The sequence below is a fragment of the Lineus longissimus genome, chromosome 6, assembly GCF_910592395.1.
Source record: "Lineus longissimus chromosome 6, tnLinLong1.2, whole genome shotgun sequence".
NCBI classification, from domain to species: domain Eukaryota; kingdom Metazoa; phylum Nemertea; class Pilidiophora; order Heteronemertea; family Lineidae; genus Lineus; species Lineus longissimus.
Window position 1 is genome coordinate 7,811,972 of NC_088313.1, and position 18,554 is coordinate 7,830,525.

The 18,554-nt window shown below is 41.0% G+C and overlaps 3 protein-coding genes across 4 annotated transcripts; all 3 read left to right on the forward strand.

The window, feature by feature from the left end:
* The first annotated feature begins 7,774 nt into the window (after window positions 1-7,774).
* LOC135489004 (uncharacterized) lies at window positions 7,775-10,206 on the forward strand. The gene is made up of 5 exons (XM_064774068.1): window positions 7,775-8,771; window positions 8,988-9,101; window positions 9,298-9,418; window positions 9,613-9,859; window positions 10,067-10,206. Exons 1-5 carry the CDS (start codon window positions 8,277-8,279, stop codon window positions 10,110-10,112), a joined length of 1,023 nt encoding a protein of 340 aa, XP_064630138.1. The 5' UTR covers window positions 7,775-8,276; the 3' UTR covers window positions 10,113-10,206.
* A 148-nt stretch (window positions 10,207-10,354) lies between these two features.
* On the forward strand, window positions 10,355-11,999 carry LOC135489541 (uncharacterized). Its single transcript, XM_064774939.1, has 5 exons — window positions 10,355-10,380; window positions 10,611-10,833; window positions 11,006-11,192; window positions 11,502-11,651; window positions 11,824-11,999. The coding sequence occupies exons 1-5, from the start codon at window positions 10,355-10,357 to the stop codon at window positions 11,997-11,999; spliced, it is 762 nt and encodes a 253-aa protein (XP_064631009.1).
* LOC135489003 (uncharacterized) lies at window positions 11,477-18,070 on the forward strand. 2 transcript variants are annotated; one of them, XM_064774066.1, is made up of 6 exons: window positions 11,477-11,651; window positions 11,824-11,995; window positions 12,183-12,331; window positions 15,082-15,309; window positions 15,578-15,782; window positions 16,072-18,070. In XM_064774066.1, exons 3-6 carry the CDS (start codon window positions 12,258-12,260, stop codon window positions 16,729-16,731), a joined length of 1,167 nt encoding a protein of 388 aa, XP_064630136.1. In that variant the 5' UTR covers window positions 11,477-11,651; window positions 11,824-11,995; window positions 12,183-12,257; the 3' UTR covers window positions 16,732-18,070. The 2 variants fall into 2 exon arrangements, with proteins under 2 accessions (XP_064630136.1, XP_064630137.1); XM_064774067.1 differs by lacking the exons at window positions 11,477-11,651; window positions 11,824-11,995; window positions 12,183-12,331 and adding an exon at window positions 12,338-13,585.
* The last annotated feature ends 484 nt before the right edge of the window (window positions 18,071-18,554 follow it).

An 18,554-nucleotide genomic window follows, 5' to 3' on the forward strand; every position in this document is an offset into this window, starting at 1 on the left:
TCTTATGGTACTTACTCCAAGCAACGATACATCACATGTCATACCGACTTTGGTTTGACCTATATACTATACATGTACAATGTTTCTTAATCTGGATGAATTCCAAAGCACCAAATATCTATACGGTGAGCACAATGGCCCCTGGCCGTTTCATTTGACCTTTCAGTTGCATCTGACGCATCGAACATCTTAAGACACTTGCACATGCATCGGTCTTATTTGAATGTTGTAGGTGCACAGTTTTGGCATTGTCATTAGCCTTCTCCATTCCTTGACCTGAAAACTTCTTCAGACCGAGGTGTTCAATGCAGAGCTTTGGAATGTGATACAGCAAGTTATGCATGTAGGGGGTGATGTTTTCTGGCTTGTAGCCTGTTCTTTTGAATTCTGCAACTTTCAAGAATGCCTCAATCCAGGCAATGCCCATGTCAAAAATCTTAACAGATTTAACATCTAAAGCACTATCATAATCATGATTTATCACCGAGTACAAGGAGCTAAACTTTCTCCATACATCAATCACTGCATGCAAACTATCAGGGTGAAGAGCCTTCCCTGAGGCTACAAGTTCATCAGGCAACTGTTTTAATAGCTTCTTTTGCTCGCCACCAACCAAGCTAGAAAAATCAAGACCTCCATTTTTACCAGATGAGTCTTTAACTGTCCAGACTTTGAATGCAACCCCACACCGTGCCATACATTTCACTAATTCATCTAAGTGACAGATGCCAGTGTTTGGACAAACACCATGCTTTTCTTTGTCATCTAACCCATTAGCATCTTGTATAAGGTTTGTCAAGAGCTTGTCTGTTACCCTTAACATCAGGTGTAGTTCATCAATGACAATATTTTTCATTGTTAGTCTAATCAACGGAGGGAATTTGCAGCCATGGTAATTATCGGAGGAACACAATGCATCTTCCCGCATTTCTTTGACTCTCCTGATAATAGAACTGTCCCAGTAAAAGTCACTTGGCTTTGTGACATCTTTTCGGTCCTTCGTTTCGATCTTACAGTAGATACAAGCAAAGTTGGAATTTGCACTACACAAGCCCAGTACTAAAAGTAGGAACTTATAGTCACCCCCTAGACAGATCTTTAGTTGCAGCTCTTCCAGGGTGAAGGGATTGAGATTTGCAAGTAAGACATGCAATGAATGCATAATACTTGCAATGCATCCAGTATTGATCGGATTGGTCATTCTTGCCTGTGTTGCCTCCCTACCCTCAATGATACTGTCCAAACTGTGGTGATGAATCACTTGGGGGATGCAGAGGGCCAATTTTGTGGTAGATTTGCCCATGTATCGTGAAACAGTAAGGTCCTGGTGTTCGTGGCGTGAACATTTGCGCGGATAGTGATGCAAAGGCCATTGCACTATTGTATTGTTAAATGTGAGCCTTCAAATTTTGACAAATGGAACCATCAAGATATTCCAGAAGGAGACAGTACATGGTGTTGAGTCACACTGGACTGAACTGCACGTGACAAAGTATTACAAAAATTATAATTCGCAAGGGCCACTCCATCTCATCAAAATCTGTTTCATCAGCGTCCATCTCATTGTCTACTGAGGAACCCAGAATTATCTTCTCATCACTGTCACTGCCAGGGTCGTCATCACTGCCTATGTCCGCATCCTTGTCATTAGCATGGCTCGAAACCAAAGAGTCTGGAGCTGAAAGTCCATGAAACCATGTTGGCTGCAACAAGTCCTCTTTACATGACCAACAATAATCGGTCGGAATCAGGCCCTGATCAAGACCTCCATTTTTACCAGATGAGTCTTTAACTGTCCAGACTTTGAATGCAACCCCACACCGTGCCATACATTTCACTAATTCATCTAAGTGACAGATGCCAGTGTTTGGACAAACACCATGCTTTTCTTTGTCATCTAACCCATTAGCATCTTGTATAAGGTTTGTCAAGAGCTTGTCTGTTACCCTTAACATCAGGTGTAGTTCATCAATGACAATATTTTTCATTGTTAGTCTAATCAACGGAGGGAATTTGCAGCCATGGTAATTATCGGAGGAACACAATGCATCTTCCCGCATTTCTTTGACTCTCCTGATAATAGAACTGTCCCAGTAAAAGTCACTTGGCTTTGTGACATCTTTTCGGTCCTTCGTTTCGATCTTACAGTAGATACAAGCAAAGTTGGAATTTGCACTACACAAGCCCAGTACTAAAAGTAGGAACTTATAGTCACCCCCTAGACAGATCTTTAGTTGCAGCTCTTCCAGGGTGAAGGGATTGAGATTTGCAAGTAAGACATGCAATGAATGCATAATACTTGCAATGCATCCAGTATTGATCGGATTGGTCATTCTTGCCTGTGTTGCCTCCCTACCCTCAATGATACTGTCCAAACTGTGGTGATGAATCACTTGGGGGATGCAGAGGGCCAATTTTGTGGTAGATTTGCCCATGTATCGTGAAACAGTAAGGTCCTGGTGTTCGTGGCGTGAACATTTGCGCGGATAGTGATGCAAAGGCCATTGCACTATTGTATTGTTAAATGTGAGCCTTCAAATTTTGACAAATGGAACCATCAAGATATTCCAGAAGGAGACAGTACATGGTGTTGAGTCACACTGGACTGAACTGCACGTGACAAAGTATTACAAAAATTATAATTCGCAAGGGCCACTCCATCTCATCAAAATCTGTTTCATCAGCGTCCATCTCATTGTCTACTGAGGAACCCAGAATTATCTTCTCATCACTGTCACTGCCAGGGTCGTCATCACTGCCTATGTCCGCATCCTTGTCATTAGCATGGCTCGAAACCAAAGAGTCTGGAGCTGAAAGTCCATGAAACCATGTTGGCTGCAACAAGTCCTCTTTACATGACCAACAATAATCGGTCGGAATCAGGCCCTGATCAAGACCTCCATTTTTACCAGATGAGTCTTTAACTGTCCAGACTTTGAATGCAACCCCACACCGTGCCATACATTTCACTAATTCATCTAAGTGACAGATGCCAGTGTTTGGACAAACACCATGCTTTTCTTTGTCATCTAACCCATTAGCATCTTGTATAAGGTTTGTCAAGAGCTTGTCTGTTACCCTTAACATCAGGTGTAGTTCATCAATGACAATATTTTTCATTGTTAGTCTAATCAACGGAGGGAATTTGCAGCCATGGTAATTATCGGAGGAACACAATGCATCTTCCCGCATTTCTTTGACTCTCCTGATAATAGAACTGTCCCAGTAAAAGTCACTTGGCTTTGTGACATCTTTTCGGTCCTTCGTTTCGATCTTACAGTAGATACAAGCAAAGTTGGAATTTGCACTACACAAGCCCAGTACTAAAAGTAGGAACTTATAGTCACCCCCTAGACAGATCTTTAGTTGCAGCTCTTCCAGGGTGAAGGGATTGAGATTTGCAAGTAAGACATGCAATGAATGCATAATACTTGCAATGCATCCAGTATTGATCGGATTGGTCATTCTTGCCTGTGTTGCCTCCCTACCCTCAATGATACTGTCCAAACTGTGGTGATGAATCACTTGGGGGATGCAGAGGGCCAATTTTGTGGTAGATTTGCCCATGTATCGTGAAACAGTAAGGTCCTGGTGTTCGTGGCGTGAACATTTGCGCGGATAGTGATGCAAAGGCCATTGCACTATTGTATTGTTAAATGTGAGCCTTCAAATTTTGACAAATGGAACCATCAAGATATTCCAGAAGGAGACAGTACATGGTGTTGAGTCACACTGGACTGAACTGCACGTGACAAAGTATTACAAAAATTATAATTCGCAAGGGCCACTCCATCTCATCAAAATCTGTTTCATCAGCGTCCATCTCATTGTCTACTGAGGAACCCAGAATTATCTTCTCATCACTGTCACTGCCAGGGTCGTCATCACTGCCTATGTCCGCATCCTTGTCATTAGCATGGCTCGAAACCAAAGAGTCTGGAGCTGAAAGTCCATGAAACCATGTTGGCTGCAACAAGTCCTCTTTACATGACCAACAATAATCGGTCGGAATCAGGCCCTGATCAGGAGATGCTGTATTGGCATGGCTCCACAAAACAGTGACGAAGTGAGCCCTCTGCAATTTTTTCTCAAGTGATCTGCGTGATGGTGGCAGCAAGGCACAGTCGATCTTCTTGATATTGACCAGTGGGTTTGCCTGAAACAAAGTGGCAATAAATGAGTGTGGTATCCATTGGTGGTGCATATAGGATTTAAACAGCTTATGGCAAAGTTTACCTTTAAAAATGGTTAGAAATCTGTAGAGGGAAGGGAAAGAGTCATTCCATAATGGACTTAATTTAACTAGGTACCTTATCGACTTTGCCTGACATCTTCATCAATTTAGTGTAGCGTGCTTCATCCATATCTTGGTCTTTGGTTTGGCCATAAACCTTGCAGACAAACTGCAATATTCAAGTTGACATCACCACCAACATCGCCCATACTGGTGAACAGTTTGAGAAAGCGCCCAGTTTTATCTTTTAGAAGTATCTCCCGGGGTTTTACTTTGCCTTTCCTGAAATAATAAAATGCAAAATAAGAAGTTGTACTTTCCAACAGTGTCAGAATGACAAAATATTTATATCAAATGTCATTCATGTTTGAAGTAAACTCTTAATAATCTAAATACACATAATATTTTCTTTATCCAACTGTGCTGGTACTGTATGTTTCTCCATCTGATAACTGAAAAATCTAATTTTAAAAGAATCCCACCTGTAAAAGGAAGAGGTGAAATCACATCCTGTGAATGCATGGTATCCCAATACCAGAAATCCCCGACCTCGAACTTGCGCATGCGCACTAATTACCATCTCGGCCGATCAACGCAGTAGTGCGCTTAGCTTAGGGCAATCTCCAAAAGCTGAGTTAATCAGGCGGTGGGGAGCATTACGCACTTTGCCGATAGCCCATTGGTTTCCTCTAATGTCTAGCTAATACTGTGCAAAATTTCAGTGAATTTAGTCAAAAAAATCCTTTGTCCACCTTTGTACCGCCGCTTTGCATGCATTGATGAAGTTCAAACAGGGAAAATCAGGAAAATAAGCCTTTGAGGCGTTTTTACGGCTCAAAAACTGGCATTTCTAGAGATAATATTTTAGTTGCCGATAGATCCGCGAGAGGGCAATACCATCTAGAGTCATAATAACACTGCTTCTGGTGTTTTGGAACATTTTTTTCTTTGTCCACTTGCATGCCGAAGTTGGAGGTTTTAATGATGTGACAGCAAAAAATTGAATTGGTCATTGCGAGGGGGTCACTAGGGAGCTTGGGGGGTTGATCTATGCAATATACCTAGTTTTAAATCGTGCTTGTTTCATGCTAATGTGAAACACCATCATTCTGATACTACTGAGATTTAAATTTTTCACTCTAGATTTTAAATGAAGTTTGAAAATTCATTTTTCACTTGATGATCATGCTAATTATGACTGCATGAGTCCAGTTTCCCTGCACCCAAAGTTTATTACTGATGGTAGCTTTCCTATATCTAATTGTCTAATGTAAAAAAGTTGGGCATTTTGTGGGGGGTGTACTGTGGTCTTGGCCTCTCCTACTTTGGGGGTGGGGGTGGGGTGGGGGTGGGGTGGGGTGGAGGTTGGTCTTGTTGGCATCCAGGTTTGAGATATCATAAAACTCTTGACTGGTGTTATTATGGACTACTCGTTTTTAGCTCACCTCTTAGCAGAGGTGAGCTTATCCCATACCGTGGCGTCCGTCGTCCGTCGTCGTCGTCGTCGTCGTCGTCGTCGTCGTCCGTCGTCCGTTAGCAGGGCACGTTTCGTAACTGTTAGAGCTATTGAGTTGAAACTTGGTACACATGTACCCTTATGTAATGACACCTTGGAGACCAAGTTTCGGTCCGATTCGTTTCATGGTTTGGCCACCAGGGGGCCAAACGTTAAAAGTGAAAATATGCAATATCTCCCTTAATAGTAGTCGGGAAATTTTGAAAAAAATATTGTAGGTACTTCTAGCAAAGGTGCATCATATATCCTCCGGGTTTTTGATTTGACCTCCTTTTCAACGTCACAGAGGTCAAATGGTGTAAATTGGCCGTTAGGATGTAACGATGGCACGTTTCTAAACTGCAATGACTATTGATACCAAATTTGGTACACATTTACCCCTTAGTCAGGTGATCTCAGGGACCGAAGTTTGGTCCAATATAATTCACCACTTGACCACCAGGGGGCAAAATCCAAAAACCTTAAAAATGTGATTATTCCTTAACTTCTTGCCCGATTGCCACCAATTTGATATCATGGGTACATCTAACCACCATACAGTATATGTCACACAGGTTTTTAATTTGACCTTCTTGTCAAGGTCACAGAGGTCAAATGGCGTAAATTGGCCGTCAGGCCGTAACTATGGCACGTTTCTTAACTGCAATGACTATTGATCACAAATTAAGTACACATGTACCCCTTGGTCAGGTGATCTCAGGTACCGAAGTTTGGTGCGATCTGATTTGCCGTTTGGCCTCCAGGGAGGGGGCCAAATCCTAAATTCTTCAAAATGCCATTATTCCTAGTAATGACTTCCCCGATTGTCACCAATTTTATATCATAGGTACATCTAATTCTCACAACCATTCAATGTGTCACCCGGGTCTTCTTTGATTTGACCTACTTTTCAAGGTCACAGAGGTCGAATGTACTGTAAATTGGCCATTTTGGGGAAATTGTAATTGCTTGGACCTACATCAAACCTAACACTACATGACACAATACCATGCTCTTTATCCATCTTTCCTCCACATGAGGTGAGCACAATGGCCCTGGCCATTTCATTCTCTCTTGTAATTCGGCAATTTTATATCAGATAACAAAGCGTAATTCAAACGGATACCGCATCTCGTTGAGGCTGCCATTGTGATTGATTGCTGCGAGCTGATTCGTCAATGGCGGCACGTGACTGATTACACTGGCGGCCTCTATCGGACGGCGTTGGTCGGGTTTTTCTGGTGTTGCTGGCAGTCCTTTTGGGCTCTTCAAGGACATCTACGATGTTGAACACATTGATGTGCCTCCTGCTATTGCCGTTCCCACAGTCCATGATAACTTTGGTCATGGACCTCGCTTCGCGTCATTGCAATCCAAGTACTCCAATGAGTATAACCAGGACATCAGTGTCAGATGCTCGTACAATGACAGTACTGGCAGTTATGGAGATGAAATGCAATCAGTGTATCAGCTTCCTCATGATTAGCCTGCATGTGAGGGGGGTTGGTGACGGTGATCATTTGACAGTCATCTGAAACATACTTGAAGCATTCACCGCCATAGGAGGCGTACAGGGTCTTTCCATTCAAGATGTTTGTATAGTGGTCTTTTCCCCATTCCTTTATAAAAAACCGTCCACGCTCATTTTTGGCTCGCCATTAGGGGCACTGGACGAAATGCGATTTTTAAGCACCATTAAGTTTGAATGCTGAAAGGTGTTTCTATCTTTGAGCAAAACTTAATGGTGCATTAAAAGTGCATTAAATACGACTGAAATATATTGTCTTAAAGCTAACTAAAAGGTGCATAAAGGTACATTTAATTTAATTGGTTTAAAAGTAGTGTAAATGTGTTATTATCACAATGACCTGTATAAGCACCTTTAAACATCTCCTTTAATTTGCAGAAATATGGTAGCATCTTTCAGTAGTGTTTAAAGGTGACTTAATGTTGCAGTAATAAAATGTAGCTTAAATCTGTATTTAAGATGCTGATCCTAGTATTCAGGAAACAAGTCCAGTCAACACTGGATGGAATGCGATTTTTAAGCACATTTTACGTATGGCTGAAATGCTATTTTTAAGCACCTGTACGCATGGCTTTATGATGCTGAAAGCTGTATCCATATTTATGCAAAATTTACCGGTTCATTAAAGGCCACTTAAAGAAACTATCTTGAATAAACTGAAAGCTGCTAAATCTACTTAAAGGGAGGGCCCAACGCTATTCAAACCTGTTCAAGTTACATTATTTTGATGATGTATGTCTAAATAAATCATTGTCGATGTTTATTTGCATTTTCCTGGCCGTTTGTTGATTTTAGAACCACTTTTGTGCGCTTGTGAGTAGGGCTAGATTAAGCGTCTGCTATAAAAAGTGACGACAAGTGGCGCCACCCTCCGGTGTGACGTCATGCCATGTATCATCCGAAACAGCTGACCGCCATGTTTAGTGCTTTGTGTATACTGTGCATAGTTGAGAGTGAAATCTGTGTCAAATATCCGATATTTTTAGCGATCTATTGTGTTTCTTTTGTTCTGTATTGGAATGGCTGAAAAGCCAAAGAGACCGAGAAAGGACGGGGGCACGCGTTGTGCAGCATGGGGTTGCGATAATTCGAAACTGAAGGACAATATCGGCGTGTTCGAATTTCCCTGTAAGAATAAGGAACCTGAGAGATTTTCTTGTTGGTGTAAAGTAGTGAAACGTACGCGTATGGACTTTCGATACGTCAAAGGAACGTCTAGACTGTGTGCTGCTCATTTCGATGACAGTCAGATTGCTAATCTGACGAGGATCAAGTCAATGAGGGAGGCGGACCCGGAGGCTGCGAGGAAGATTCCGTGGAGGTTGGCGAGTGACGCCAGACCAAACCCAGCCCTGATGTCCAAGCGACCGATACATGGTACCAGTACATCAACGCCCACACCTGTGACGCCAGCTGCACCACTTGCAGGGACTGAGGAGACCCCAAGGAGACCCCCGAGGACAATACCAAGAACTAGGCTTCGGCCTGGGGCAGCCAAGCTGGAGAGGAAAAGGGTGAGCCTTTTTATCTACAAATTTTGCCTACCCCAAAACCGACTATAGACAAGAGCAGGCCCTACATCATATAGCATACATGTAATCAGGCCTGTCACTGTCAGTGCAGTGTCAATGCCAGGGCCAGGGATGAGGAGGAGGCTACACTGAGTCTTTTAATTTGTATTAGCTGGCACAACTTACTTTTTATTTTATATAACTTCTTTTCAATTGCAGACAGTTCAAGATGCCATGATGGATGCGACCCCCATTCTCCCAGTTGAACCCCCAGTAGACTGTGGGACCGACATGAATCAGCCACTGCTTGATGGAGTTGAATCTGAACAGCAGGTTGGTAATCAGACTTAAACTTGGTTATTGCATAGTATTGATAAAAGCAAGGCTAGGACTAGGTTATGCTAGAAGAGAGTGCCCAGTTGTCACATATGTGATGTGACTCATGCCCCGCACAGATCAAAATACATGCTGACTGCCCTCACCCTTAATTTAATTAGCAACATGAATGGCAAGTCTGTTCTTTTTTCAGCCAAATGAAGTATCACACTCACAGGTTAGCCAGCTCCATATTCACCTGGCACGAAGCGCTATGAAAAGAAAACCACATCGCTCCATCAGGGTCCAGGCCAGGCCTACTACTTTCACACAAGGTGAGTGAATTAATCATATGCTGCAGGTTTTCTTCTGCTTGACCTCATCTTTGTGATTTTCTACAATACAAAATATGTACTGAATACCACATTGTAATGTAGATTGGTTCTGACTGTCACTTGGGATGGAATGCACGTAAATATTTCAGTTCATGACATTTTCCTCATGCAATGTCACCTTTTTTTATTCACAGGTACCCAAACAGACATGCTCCCCACATGTGTGTGCCAAGCTGAGGGTGGGCGGTCATCGGAGGTAGAACAGTTGCCCTCTGAGTCTGGGAGAGCTGTGACAGACGTGACACTGACAGATGAGGAGTCTTTAATGGACACAGATGATGAATCCACCTATCCTGAGAAGGATGATGACCCAGATTATGTCCCAGATTCCGATGAATCCGAAGAGGAACAAGATTTTCTTGATGACCCTGTCGAGAAAGAGTAAGTGTACATTACATCATCAATCAATGCTTTGATGATGACTACCGGTACTCTCTGGAGTTTTTTTAGTACTAAATGACATTGTGGTTGGGTGTGCCATATTGGCTCCATGGTAGTTTGTACTCAAGAGTTTTTCAATAGAAAGTTTTGATGAATGATTTGATTTACATTATCGCTATTAGAATACAATGTATCTTTTTGTTGCAGGCAAGATCCAATGTCCGAGAAGAAGTACTTGGTATCTCCAGCTTGATGTCTTTGTTTGCGACGTGCCCAGTTTGTTGCTCAGTGTCATCCCGGCAGATAAAGCAGATTGGCACCTTCATTTCTGTACATCAGCAATGCACAAACCAGGGATGTGGCTTTTCCAGGTACGTTTTCCTTTTATCATGACAATGAACAAGGAATAAGTTGGCATGATGTATTGTTGGTCAACTGCAATCTTGAATATTGCTCTTTATCCACTGTTGACATGAGTCTTAGTGGCCTTCAGAAATGAATGGAACACCAACTGTGGTGTTGTTAGTTACTGTACATTTGCATTGATACTCAATAGGGTCCTTTCTCTCCATTAAATGTACATACATATATATGGTTATGTTTTTTCTTTCAGGTCTTGGAATAGCCAGTCAATGTATGGTAATTTGCCTGCAGGAAATGTGCTTCTGTCGAGTGCGATATTGTTCTCCGGGGCAATTCCTTCCCAGGTACTGCAGGTTTTTAATATACTTGGCTGCCAAACGATTTGCAGAAACACATTCTTCAATCACCAAAGACAGTTTCTATGTCCAGCTGTGGAGGCCGTATGGACTGCAGAGGAGGGTGAAGTCCTCAATGCTGTCAAGGAACAGGACACCCCTCTGGTGGTTGGAGGTGACGGACGCTCGGACACTCCTGGTCATTCTGCCAAGTACGGATCATACTCGTTGATGAACCTTGACTCAAAGAAGATTGTATCTATGGAGCTTGTCCAAGTAAGTAGAAATCATTCATTTTTTGAATTTTTCAATTATGTAGCCTACACTATTGAAATTGGTGAAAGCTAATTAGTCGTATCCTATCTCTGGCTACATGCTTTAAAAAGTTTCAGAAGTTAAATTTATGACCTAAGTCTAAAATGTTCTATTTATGATTGTTATTCTTCAGAGCACAGAGGTCAAGTCTTCAGTCCATATGGAAAAAGAAGGACTGATCCGCTGCATCGACTTCTTGAAGGAGCGGGGATTCACTCTGGACAAGATCATTACCGACCGCCATGTCCAAATACAGAAGTGGATCCGAGAGAATCTGCATGACACTGCACACTTCTTTGATGCCTGGCACCTAGCCAAAAGTGAGTATTTTCTGTAAACTTTGTAATGTAAATAAACGAAACAATGTTACAAGATGATGCTAGGACGTCTAAATTAGCTTGAATATGACATTGTGAGTAATGTAGTTGAGTTTGATGTAAAAATAGCCCCCCCCCCCCCCCCCAGGTGGAATTTGTCTCTGTACAATGTTGTTGGTGACACATTTTCTCTTATTTCTGATTTGAAGAAGAAGTTGCTCAAACTGTCAAAGGAGAAGGGGTGCGAGTTAGCTGCCCAGTGGTGCAAGGCAATAATTAACCATGTGTACTACGTTGCCTCCAACACTCCAGAGGGCCAGGCCGACCTCATCATAGCAAAGTGGCTTTCACTCGACAACCACGTCCACAATGTACACAGAGGCCACGGAGAATTGTTTCCCAAGTGTGGTCATGGTAGACTGGGAAGGACGAAACAGAGGAGGAACAAGTGGCTGACTGCAGGTAAATAAGCATGTATATTTTGTTAGGTTTTCTTTAGGGAATGGCATTATGACACACCAATTAAATTCCTGGATTTCCTTCCTTTTTCCAAGAGGGTAGGATTTTCATCATGTTCCCATTGATCATTTTGCCAGGGAGGTCCTTATGTGTACATGTATTACTGTATTTTCAGGGACAAAGGTTTCCACACAGCTCACAAAGATAATAACTGCAAAAAGGTTTGTGAAGGACGTTGGCAAGATATCGTGTGGTCAGCAGACATCAGGTCTCGAGGCATTCTACAGCGTAATCAACCATTTTGCACCGAAGCAGTTTCATTTCAGTCATGAGGGCATGGAAAGTAGGTAAGTTATTGTTAATACGATGGATGGGTTGGGTCAAGATTACTGCAATGTTCGCGAGGAGAGGTCACACCTCATCCTGTGCATATACAATCTCTCTCGATGTACCTCTCACTGTCAGTGCATGTACATATCTAAATGCTGTGCAGTGAATGCAATTGATTTAAATATTTATTACGGTTCATTTCAGGCTCCGTGTGGCTGCCTTGCACTACAATGAAAATAGCAACAAGGACCAGGCTGTTACCCAGGACGGTCAGGAGAGATGGGAGGTGCTGTTTCCAAAGGTGAAGAAGGGTGGTTACTCAGTGCGTCCAGTCAGGAAACCAAGTACATATGGTAAGACTTTTTAGCTCAGCTGACAAAGTCAGCGGAGCTAGTCAAATAGCTATTCGATTGGTGTCCGTCCTTCCACCCATCCTGCCATCCTTCCATCCATCCATCCATCTGTAGGCAAAGTTGGGCATTTTGTAATCATACAACCGAGGCACTTCAAATCTAGTCTTGCTTATAAACACCGCAGAAAATGTTGCTTTCGGAAAAAAATTTGGGCGATTCGACTCAAATTCAGCTGCCCAGGGGGCAAAATGCGTAAATGAAAAAACAATTTTTTGACGCTCTATTCCAGCAGATAAAAGCTCGAAATAAAGTTGAAAAGGTCTTCATGATACAGAAGTTTTGATATAATATAGATTAGTGTGGATTTATATCACCAGTTGGCGGTAGTGAGCAAAACTGTTGTTTGACCCCGGATGACCCCGCTTTAAATTTCCCGCCGCGAACTGACATGAAAACCTCGAACCTGAGGGAATACCGGACTGCTGGTATTGCCAGTGCATCCACTGTATGAACGGCTCGTCTGGGGTAAATTGACGATCAAGAAAATGGCGGTGACCTTTTTATTTCTACCGGAGCGATGATTTTGTAAGTGACAAATTTTCTTATTTAAGCCTTTACGGAAATGTATTTTGGTACGAAACTTCACACGTTTATAGAAAAGATCAACGAGAATGTGTTCAAATGCCCTCATAACGATGAGTTCAACGGAATTTTGTCAAAACAACCTTCGAATGGAGTCAACTTTCTTTGCGAAATTGAAGCGACGACCTCATTATTTATCGTAATTTATGCAGATCTGAGTCCAGCTGATGGGTGATGTTCTGATTTGTGTTCAAACTATTGGAAACTTCGGAAATTAATTCTATTAGTTCTACTATTCTGCAGGAGTATATTATAGCCATTGATGTTGACAGCTAAAAGCACGAAAACTTTGTTTGTTTATAAAACTGTATCGAGTGTTATCGAATCGAATGGATGTGTCGATCGTCGGGGCGGATTGATATGTGGTTGTGCGTCCAATGCGATTAGGTCATTCAGTTAGTTTGAGAAAGATCATGATCATGAAGATGCCTGTTGTGTTATCATAACCGGAATATAATTTAAAGTTATTAGTGGTGTTGTCATTGCCATTTTTTGCATGGAATGATAGTTCGAGAGCTCTCATCGACGTATTCAGCATTGACGGAAAGTAGGTCCAGATTTGGCAACACGCCAGCTGTCGCACATGTTCGGCATGTTCACGAATTTGCACAGGTAAGAATGATGTTAGAAGATTTTATCTCAATGTAACTTTGATTTTCTGCCAGCCATTGGCCATAAGAACTCTTATGTGACGAAGTAGATTGTAGTATGAATCCCATAGTATTGTAACGTAGCGATGTGGTGCCGTTTGAGGCCTAATATATCCCGTAAATTTAGGTCGCCGAGGACGATGTTGACAACGAAACGATCATAAAATGGGGTGGCCGATTTTTCTGCACGTCTTGGCAATTTTGGAACGAAAATTTCGGCTGTCGTAGTCATGTCAATGGCTGTGGCTGTGCTCAGCTGTAAATGTTACCATTTGGAGTCGTCGTGCCATAGTGAATTAAAATCTGTAGTTATTTATTAGAATGTTTAAGTAAGTGATGAAACTCCCAAGGTAATAATCGAGGACTAGAGATATAAAGTGCATGCCTCCTACAGTACGGTAAGCAATGATTGAAGTGTCGTCGATCAATTTGGAATATGCTGAATAAGTGCAGGGATTCCTGTCCGGCATTCCATTTGTGAAGCCATTTACTGATTTAGGTCTCAATGTTTACCTTTCTCTGGTTGGGAGTTTCATCACTACCTTCACTATGGTTGTGCAGTACAAATTTTCGAATGGAATAGAATGCTGGGACTAGCTCGGAAGATTCAAGGACACCCCACACCCTATTTGATAGTACCTCATCATCAAGTCCACATTAACATTTAGGACATCCAGTGTTGTCAATAATGGACCAGTTACAGCCACTCGGGTTTGTTGATTATAAACAAATTCTTTGTCCCCAGGTAAACATTGATCATGGACTAAATGTCCTACATGACCTTGATTCCAGGCCTGGTCATGTAACATGCTGGTTATTAATTTCAAACAGGCCTTGTGTCCAGGTAGGAAATGAAATTCAACCATTCCACGCATTGTACATGTTGTTGTTACACTTCTACCTGAAGACAAGGCTTTGTAAACAAGGGTATGTTTGTAAGAGGTCCATTTTCAGGAGGTTACTTCTACACCACTAACTCATCTTTAAGCCCAGCTCTTGGCTCGCATCATGTGGGCAGGATTGGCTGTTGAGTGTTATGGTTCAGTTTGTGAGATGGCCTAATTTAATGAGGTTACACTATTTTTTTGAAAATCAGCCCACAGGACTGACTTTTCAGGAAATTAAGTGTGCCCTTCGAAAGTTACATCTCTTAGTGGATTTGCTTCCATAGATGCCTTGTTCAGCACATCACCTGATCAAGTACACACTGTATCCGGTGGTGTACCTAGCTAAGTCCTGAATAGGGGAAAAATCTATAGTCTGTTTGATAATACTATTTCGCCCATCGATGTCAGCCTTCTTTATTTGGTGTTCATAACCCTGCTCTTTCTTTACAGATTCACTGTTGTTTAATAACCTCCTTATTTTATTCCTACAGATTTCATCATGATTCTACACACACCACTTTTCTTTGCTCGTCTTGATGCTTAAGTAACGTTTCATTTATACGTATTCCAGGTTCATCCTCAACATGGCTTCCGCAACATCAAATTCAAATCAAGACAAACGTAAAGCAGAAGAGGTCGACAAAGTCGGATATATCCACAATGTATCCCCTATGAAGCGTAGCAGAACCAATCATGACTACTTTAACTCCACGTTGCAAATAGGACCAAATGCATATACGAACATCTTAGGATTCCACAAGAAACATCTAGCCCAACTGAAAGAAGCAGCACAACACAAGTAAGTATAACACTAACAGTCAACAGCGAACGACGCCATCGTCATGTCAAATCATAATTTCACAGATGCCAATATTATTGGTAAATTATTAATTTTCTCTTCAATTAAAAATAACCATAGAAGACTTTGTTCCCTGGAAACACGAAAAAAAGACAATCCCTCCTCTTTACAACAATTTCAGTATTACCTGTCATCATGTCTTATTATTTCAAACCTTCATCTTCAACTATCAACATAACAAAACTTTGCATGTATTCTTCTATTTCAGAAGCCCAGTTAAAATAAACAAGGCTGCACTCGTACCTAATTTGAAAGAGAGCAACAAAATGGATATAAAGATACAGTATCCAACACAGATTTCAACTCACCCAACGGCGCTGTCATTCAAGTATAAACAACCACAGGAAGAAAAGTCACTCACCATGCCAACCATCAAAGATATCAAAACCCATCAAGCAATTGAACGACAGAAGGTCAGTTCTTCTCGACAAATAATACATTTCTAATATTGCTCAATATAACTAAAACACAACAGTAAACCTTAGAGCTTACTTAGACTATAATTTACAACTACGTACTATAGTACACATCAACCTCGTCAAGTCCAATTAACTTGCACCTTAAATCAGATTCATGATTAATCATGGCCAACTAATTACAACTGAGTCTTTAGATAGTTATCCACTAAAATCTTAACAATATCAAACACTAATTCAGGCACCTTACGTTTTATCCCTAATGCTTGGTGCTTTCCTTTTTCAGCTCAATGTCACAGGCCGAATTACAAAGGTTCTGGAAGAAGAATCCATACAGTCAGTGTTTGGCACGGACCTCGCAAAGAAAGTATTTGCCCTTGCCGATGAAGAAGAAACCATCGCCATCGCTCTGTATAGTACCTTGATACCTACAGTCGAATTGGACAAAACGTACTCTTTCAAAAATGTATCTATCCGCCAGAACAACGAGACAAAGACCCTCACCACAACACCAACAACTGAAATAACGCCAGCTGATGATATCATTGCTTGTGACAAACTTCCAAAATGTGAAAATGTTTCACATCTCCTGCTGGCAACTTGTCAACAAATTGAAGTCTCCAGTTCAAAATCCTGCAGCAGTTGTAAAAAGAATTTACCAAACCCGAACATCCTGCAAGCTAAAACATTCAAATGCCCCAACTGTAACATGCGACAAATCACTGAACTTGTCACAAATCATATTAAAGCCAAGATGAACATCAAAGACAATGGCAACATTTATCGCTTAACTGCCTTCTCAGATCTATTAACTAACTTCCTGAAAGCCAACTTCATCAACCTGGATTCAATAGAAGATATGGAAGTTTTCTTCCTAGAGTTGCCACCTTTTCATTTATCATACAACTCCGCTACCATGGCTGTAACATACATGGCCACTCATTAACACTTGAACAAGACAAAAGTCCAGTTCTGTTCTGAGTTCATACTTCATATGCCCCTATCTGTACATTTGCTAAAGAACGTACATGTATGCTCAGTTCATCAACCTATCATAGTTATCTTAAAGTTACATGTTATTATTTCATTTCATTGTGATCTGTGATTGATTTGACTTGTGCAATTTGTTACATTTCTTCAATATCGAACTGTAATAGAGGTTTCCCACATGACATTTGACAAACACCTCCCAGTGCATTTCCTCTACGACCATATCGTAACAACATAATAGAATACTAGTATGCATTTGCAGGTCACCCTCTGATGACAGTGGGATTTCTCTATATCATTGTTATCTTAAAGTCACATTTTTGGCTCACCGTAGGGGAGTCGATACAATAGCGCTGTGTCCATCGTCGTCGTCCATCGTATGCTGTGCTCTGTTTTATTTCATTTTGTTTAATCTGTAATTCTATATCTAATTCTATATGTAATTCAAATGTGATTCACACGAATCAAAACTATATCAGGTGGCACACAAAAAACAAGTACACAATATATTTTGTTATCAGTCAAAAAGTCTCCATCGCATTGTAATGCAATTTCTTGCACATTTTTTTGTTTGACATCTTTCACATCTTCTGATAAGAGTTTCAATGAAACATCTGAAATGTTTTAGAAGTAATAGGCATTTGAAAAATTGGACAGAAAAGTGTAATGCCAGACCTTCAATAACCACAAAAACAAATTTCTGGCTATAACTGCCATAATATTGCTGGTATGATTATGATTTTGATGTCAAAGTATACGTTGTCGTGACCAAGAAATCATTTAAACTTGGTTTAGGAGTTGTTACACCATTGCATCATGGGAATTGCTTCTGGTTTTTTAGGCCAATTCACAGCCATCTTTGATTTCCCATAATGCGATTGTGGTGCAACTCCGAAACCTGGCTTAAATGATACCTTGACCCAAAAAACCTATATTTCGACACTAAAATAGTTATCCTATCTGGAATATTATGGAAGTTATAGCTAAAAAATATGTTTTATGAATCACCCTACATGTCATAGGCCTGGCATTTTCATATCATACCTCAATTTTTCAAATGCTAGTAACTTCTAAAATATTTTAGGTTTTTCATTGAAATTTCATAGTAAGGCGAGAAAGAAGTCTAATAATTATGAAATGGCATTTCAGCATGATAAATATTTCCATACTTATAATGAAAACGTTTGTGGACTCATTTTTTTCTGCACCACCCGATATATATACTTTGAAAATGATTCCAATCACCTGCTGGTCAGGACAATTTGATACCAATAAAAAAACATCTCATTTTTCAACTCTTGGTTCATTTGTTCAATTATTTTCCTGTCTTCAGCATCTAAGCTATGCTACATTGCCCCAGTATCAGTAAGATAACCACAGATTCCAACTACCACATATGGACCACTTCCAACTTTCCTAATACAAGTAAGAAATATGGTAATTTACGTGTTCGCTAAACACCTTCAGCACTCCTACTCTGCAATCAGGACAATATAACAAAAGACATCTTCAGTCATCATATAAAAGCTACTTCATACAGCCTGTCAGCTCAGTACAATCCCCATGTGCCTTTTTTTAATTGCTATCAATGGTTGCATGTCCTGTCGGCAAGCGCCAGCCCCATGGGCCTCTTGTTAAATCCATTGTCGGAGTTTGAAAAAGGATTTATTTTCGAAAATCAATTGGTCGTTTTATGTGGTGCTGCTGTATCTCGTCATCTTCAGAAGCTACTGTTTTGGATTATGAATCTGCCAACCATACATTTTCAGAAAATGGAGT

Bases quoted from the DNA above. Each gene is read 5' to 3' on its own strand.
- LOC135489004 (XM_064774068.1), top strand. From the start codon at position 8,277: ATGGCTGAAAAGCCAAAGAGACCGAGAAAGGACGGGGGCACGCGTTGT. The intron at 9,102-9,297 runs GTTGGTAATCAG...TTCTTTTTTCAG, and splicing joins GAGTTGAATCTGAACAGCAG to CCAAATGAAGTATCACACTC. The intron at 9,419-9,612 runs GTGAGTGAATTA...TTTTATTCACAG, and splicing joins GCCTACTACTTTCACACAAG to GTACCCAAACAGACATGCTC.
- LOC135489541 (XM_064774939.1), top strand. From the start codon at position 10,355: ATGAATGGAACACCAACTGTGGTGTT. The intron at 10,381-10,610 runs GTTAGTTACTGT...AACGATTTGCAG, and splicing joins GGAACACCAACTGTGGTGTT to AAACACATTCTTCAATCACC. The intron at 11,193-11,501 runs GTGAGTATTTTC...CCAACACTCCAG, and splicing joins TGCCTGGCACCTAGCCAAAA to AGGGCCAGGCCGACCTCATC.
- LOC135489003 (XM_064774066.1), top strand. From the start codon at position 12,258: ATGGGAGGTGCTGTTTCCAAAGGTGAAGAAGGGTGGTTACTCAGTGCG. The intron at 12,332-15,081 runs GTAAGACTTTTT...TACGTATTCCAG, and splicing joins CAGGAAACCAAGTACATATG to GTTCATCCTCAACATGGCTT. The intron at 15,310-15,577 runs GTAAGTATAACA...CTTCTATTTCAG, and splicing joins AAAGAAGCAGCACAACACAA to AAGCCCAGTTAAAATAAACA.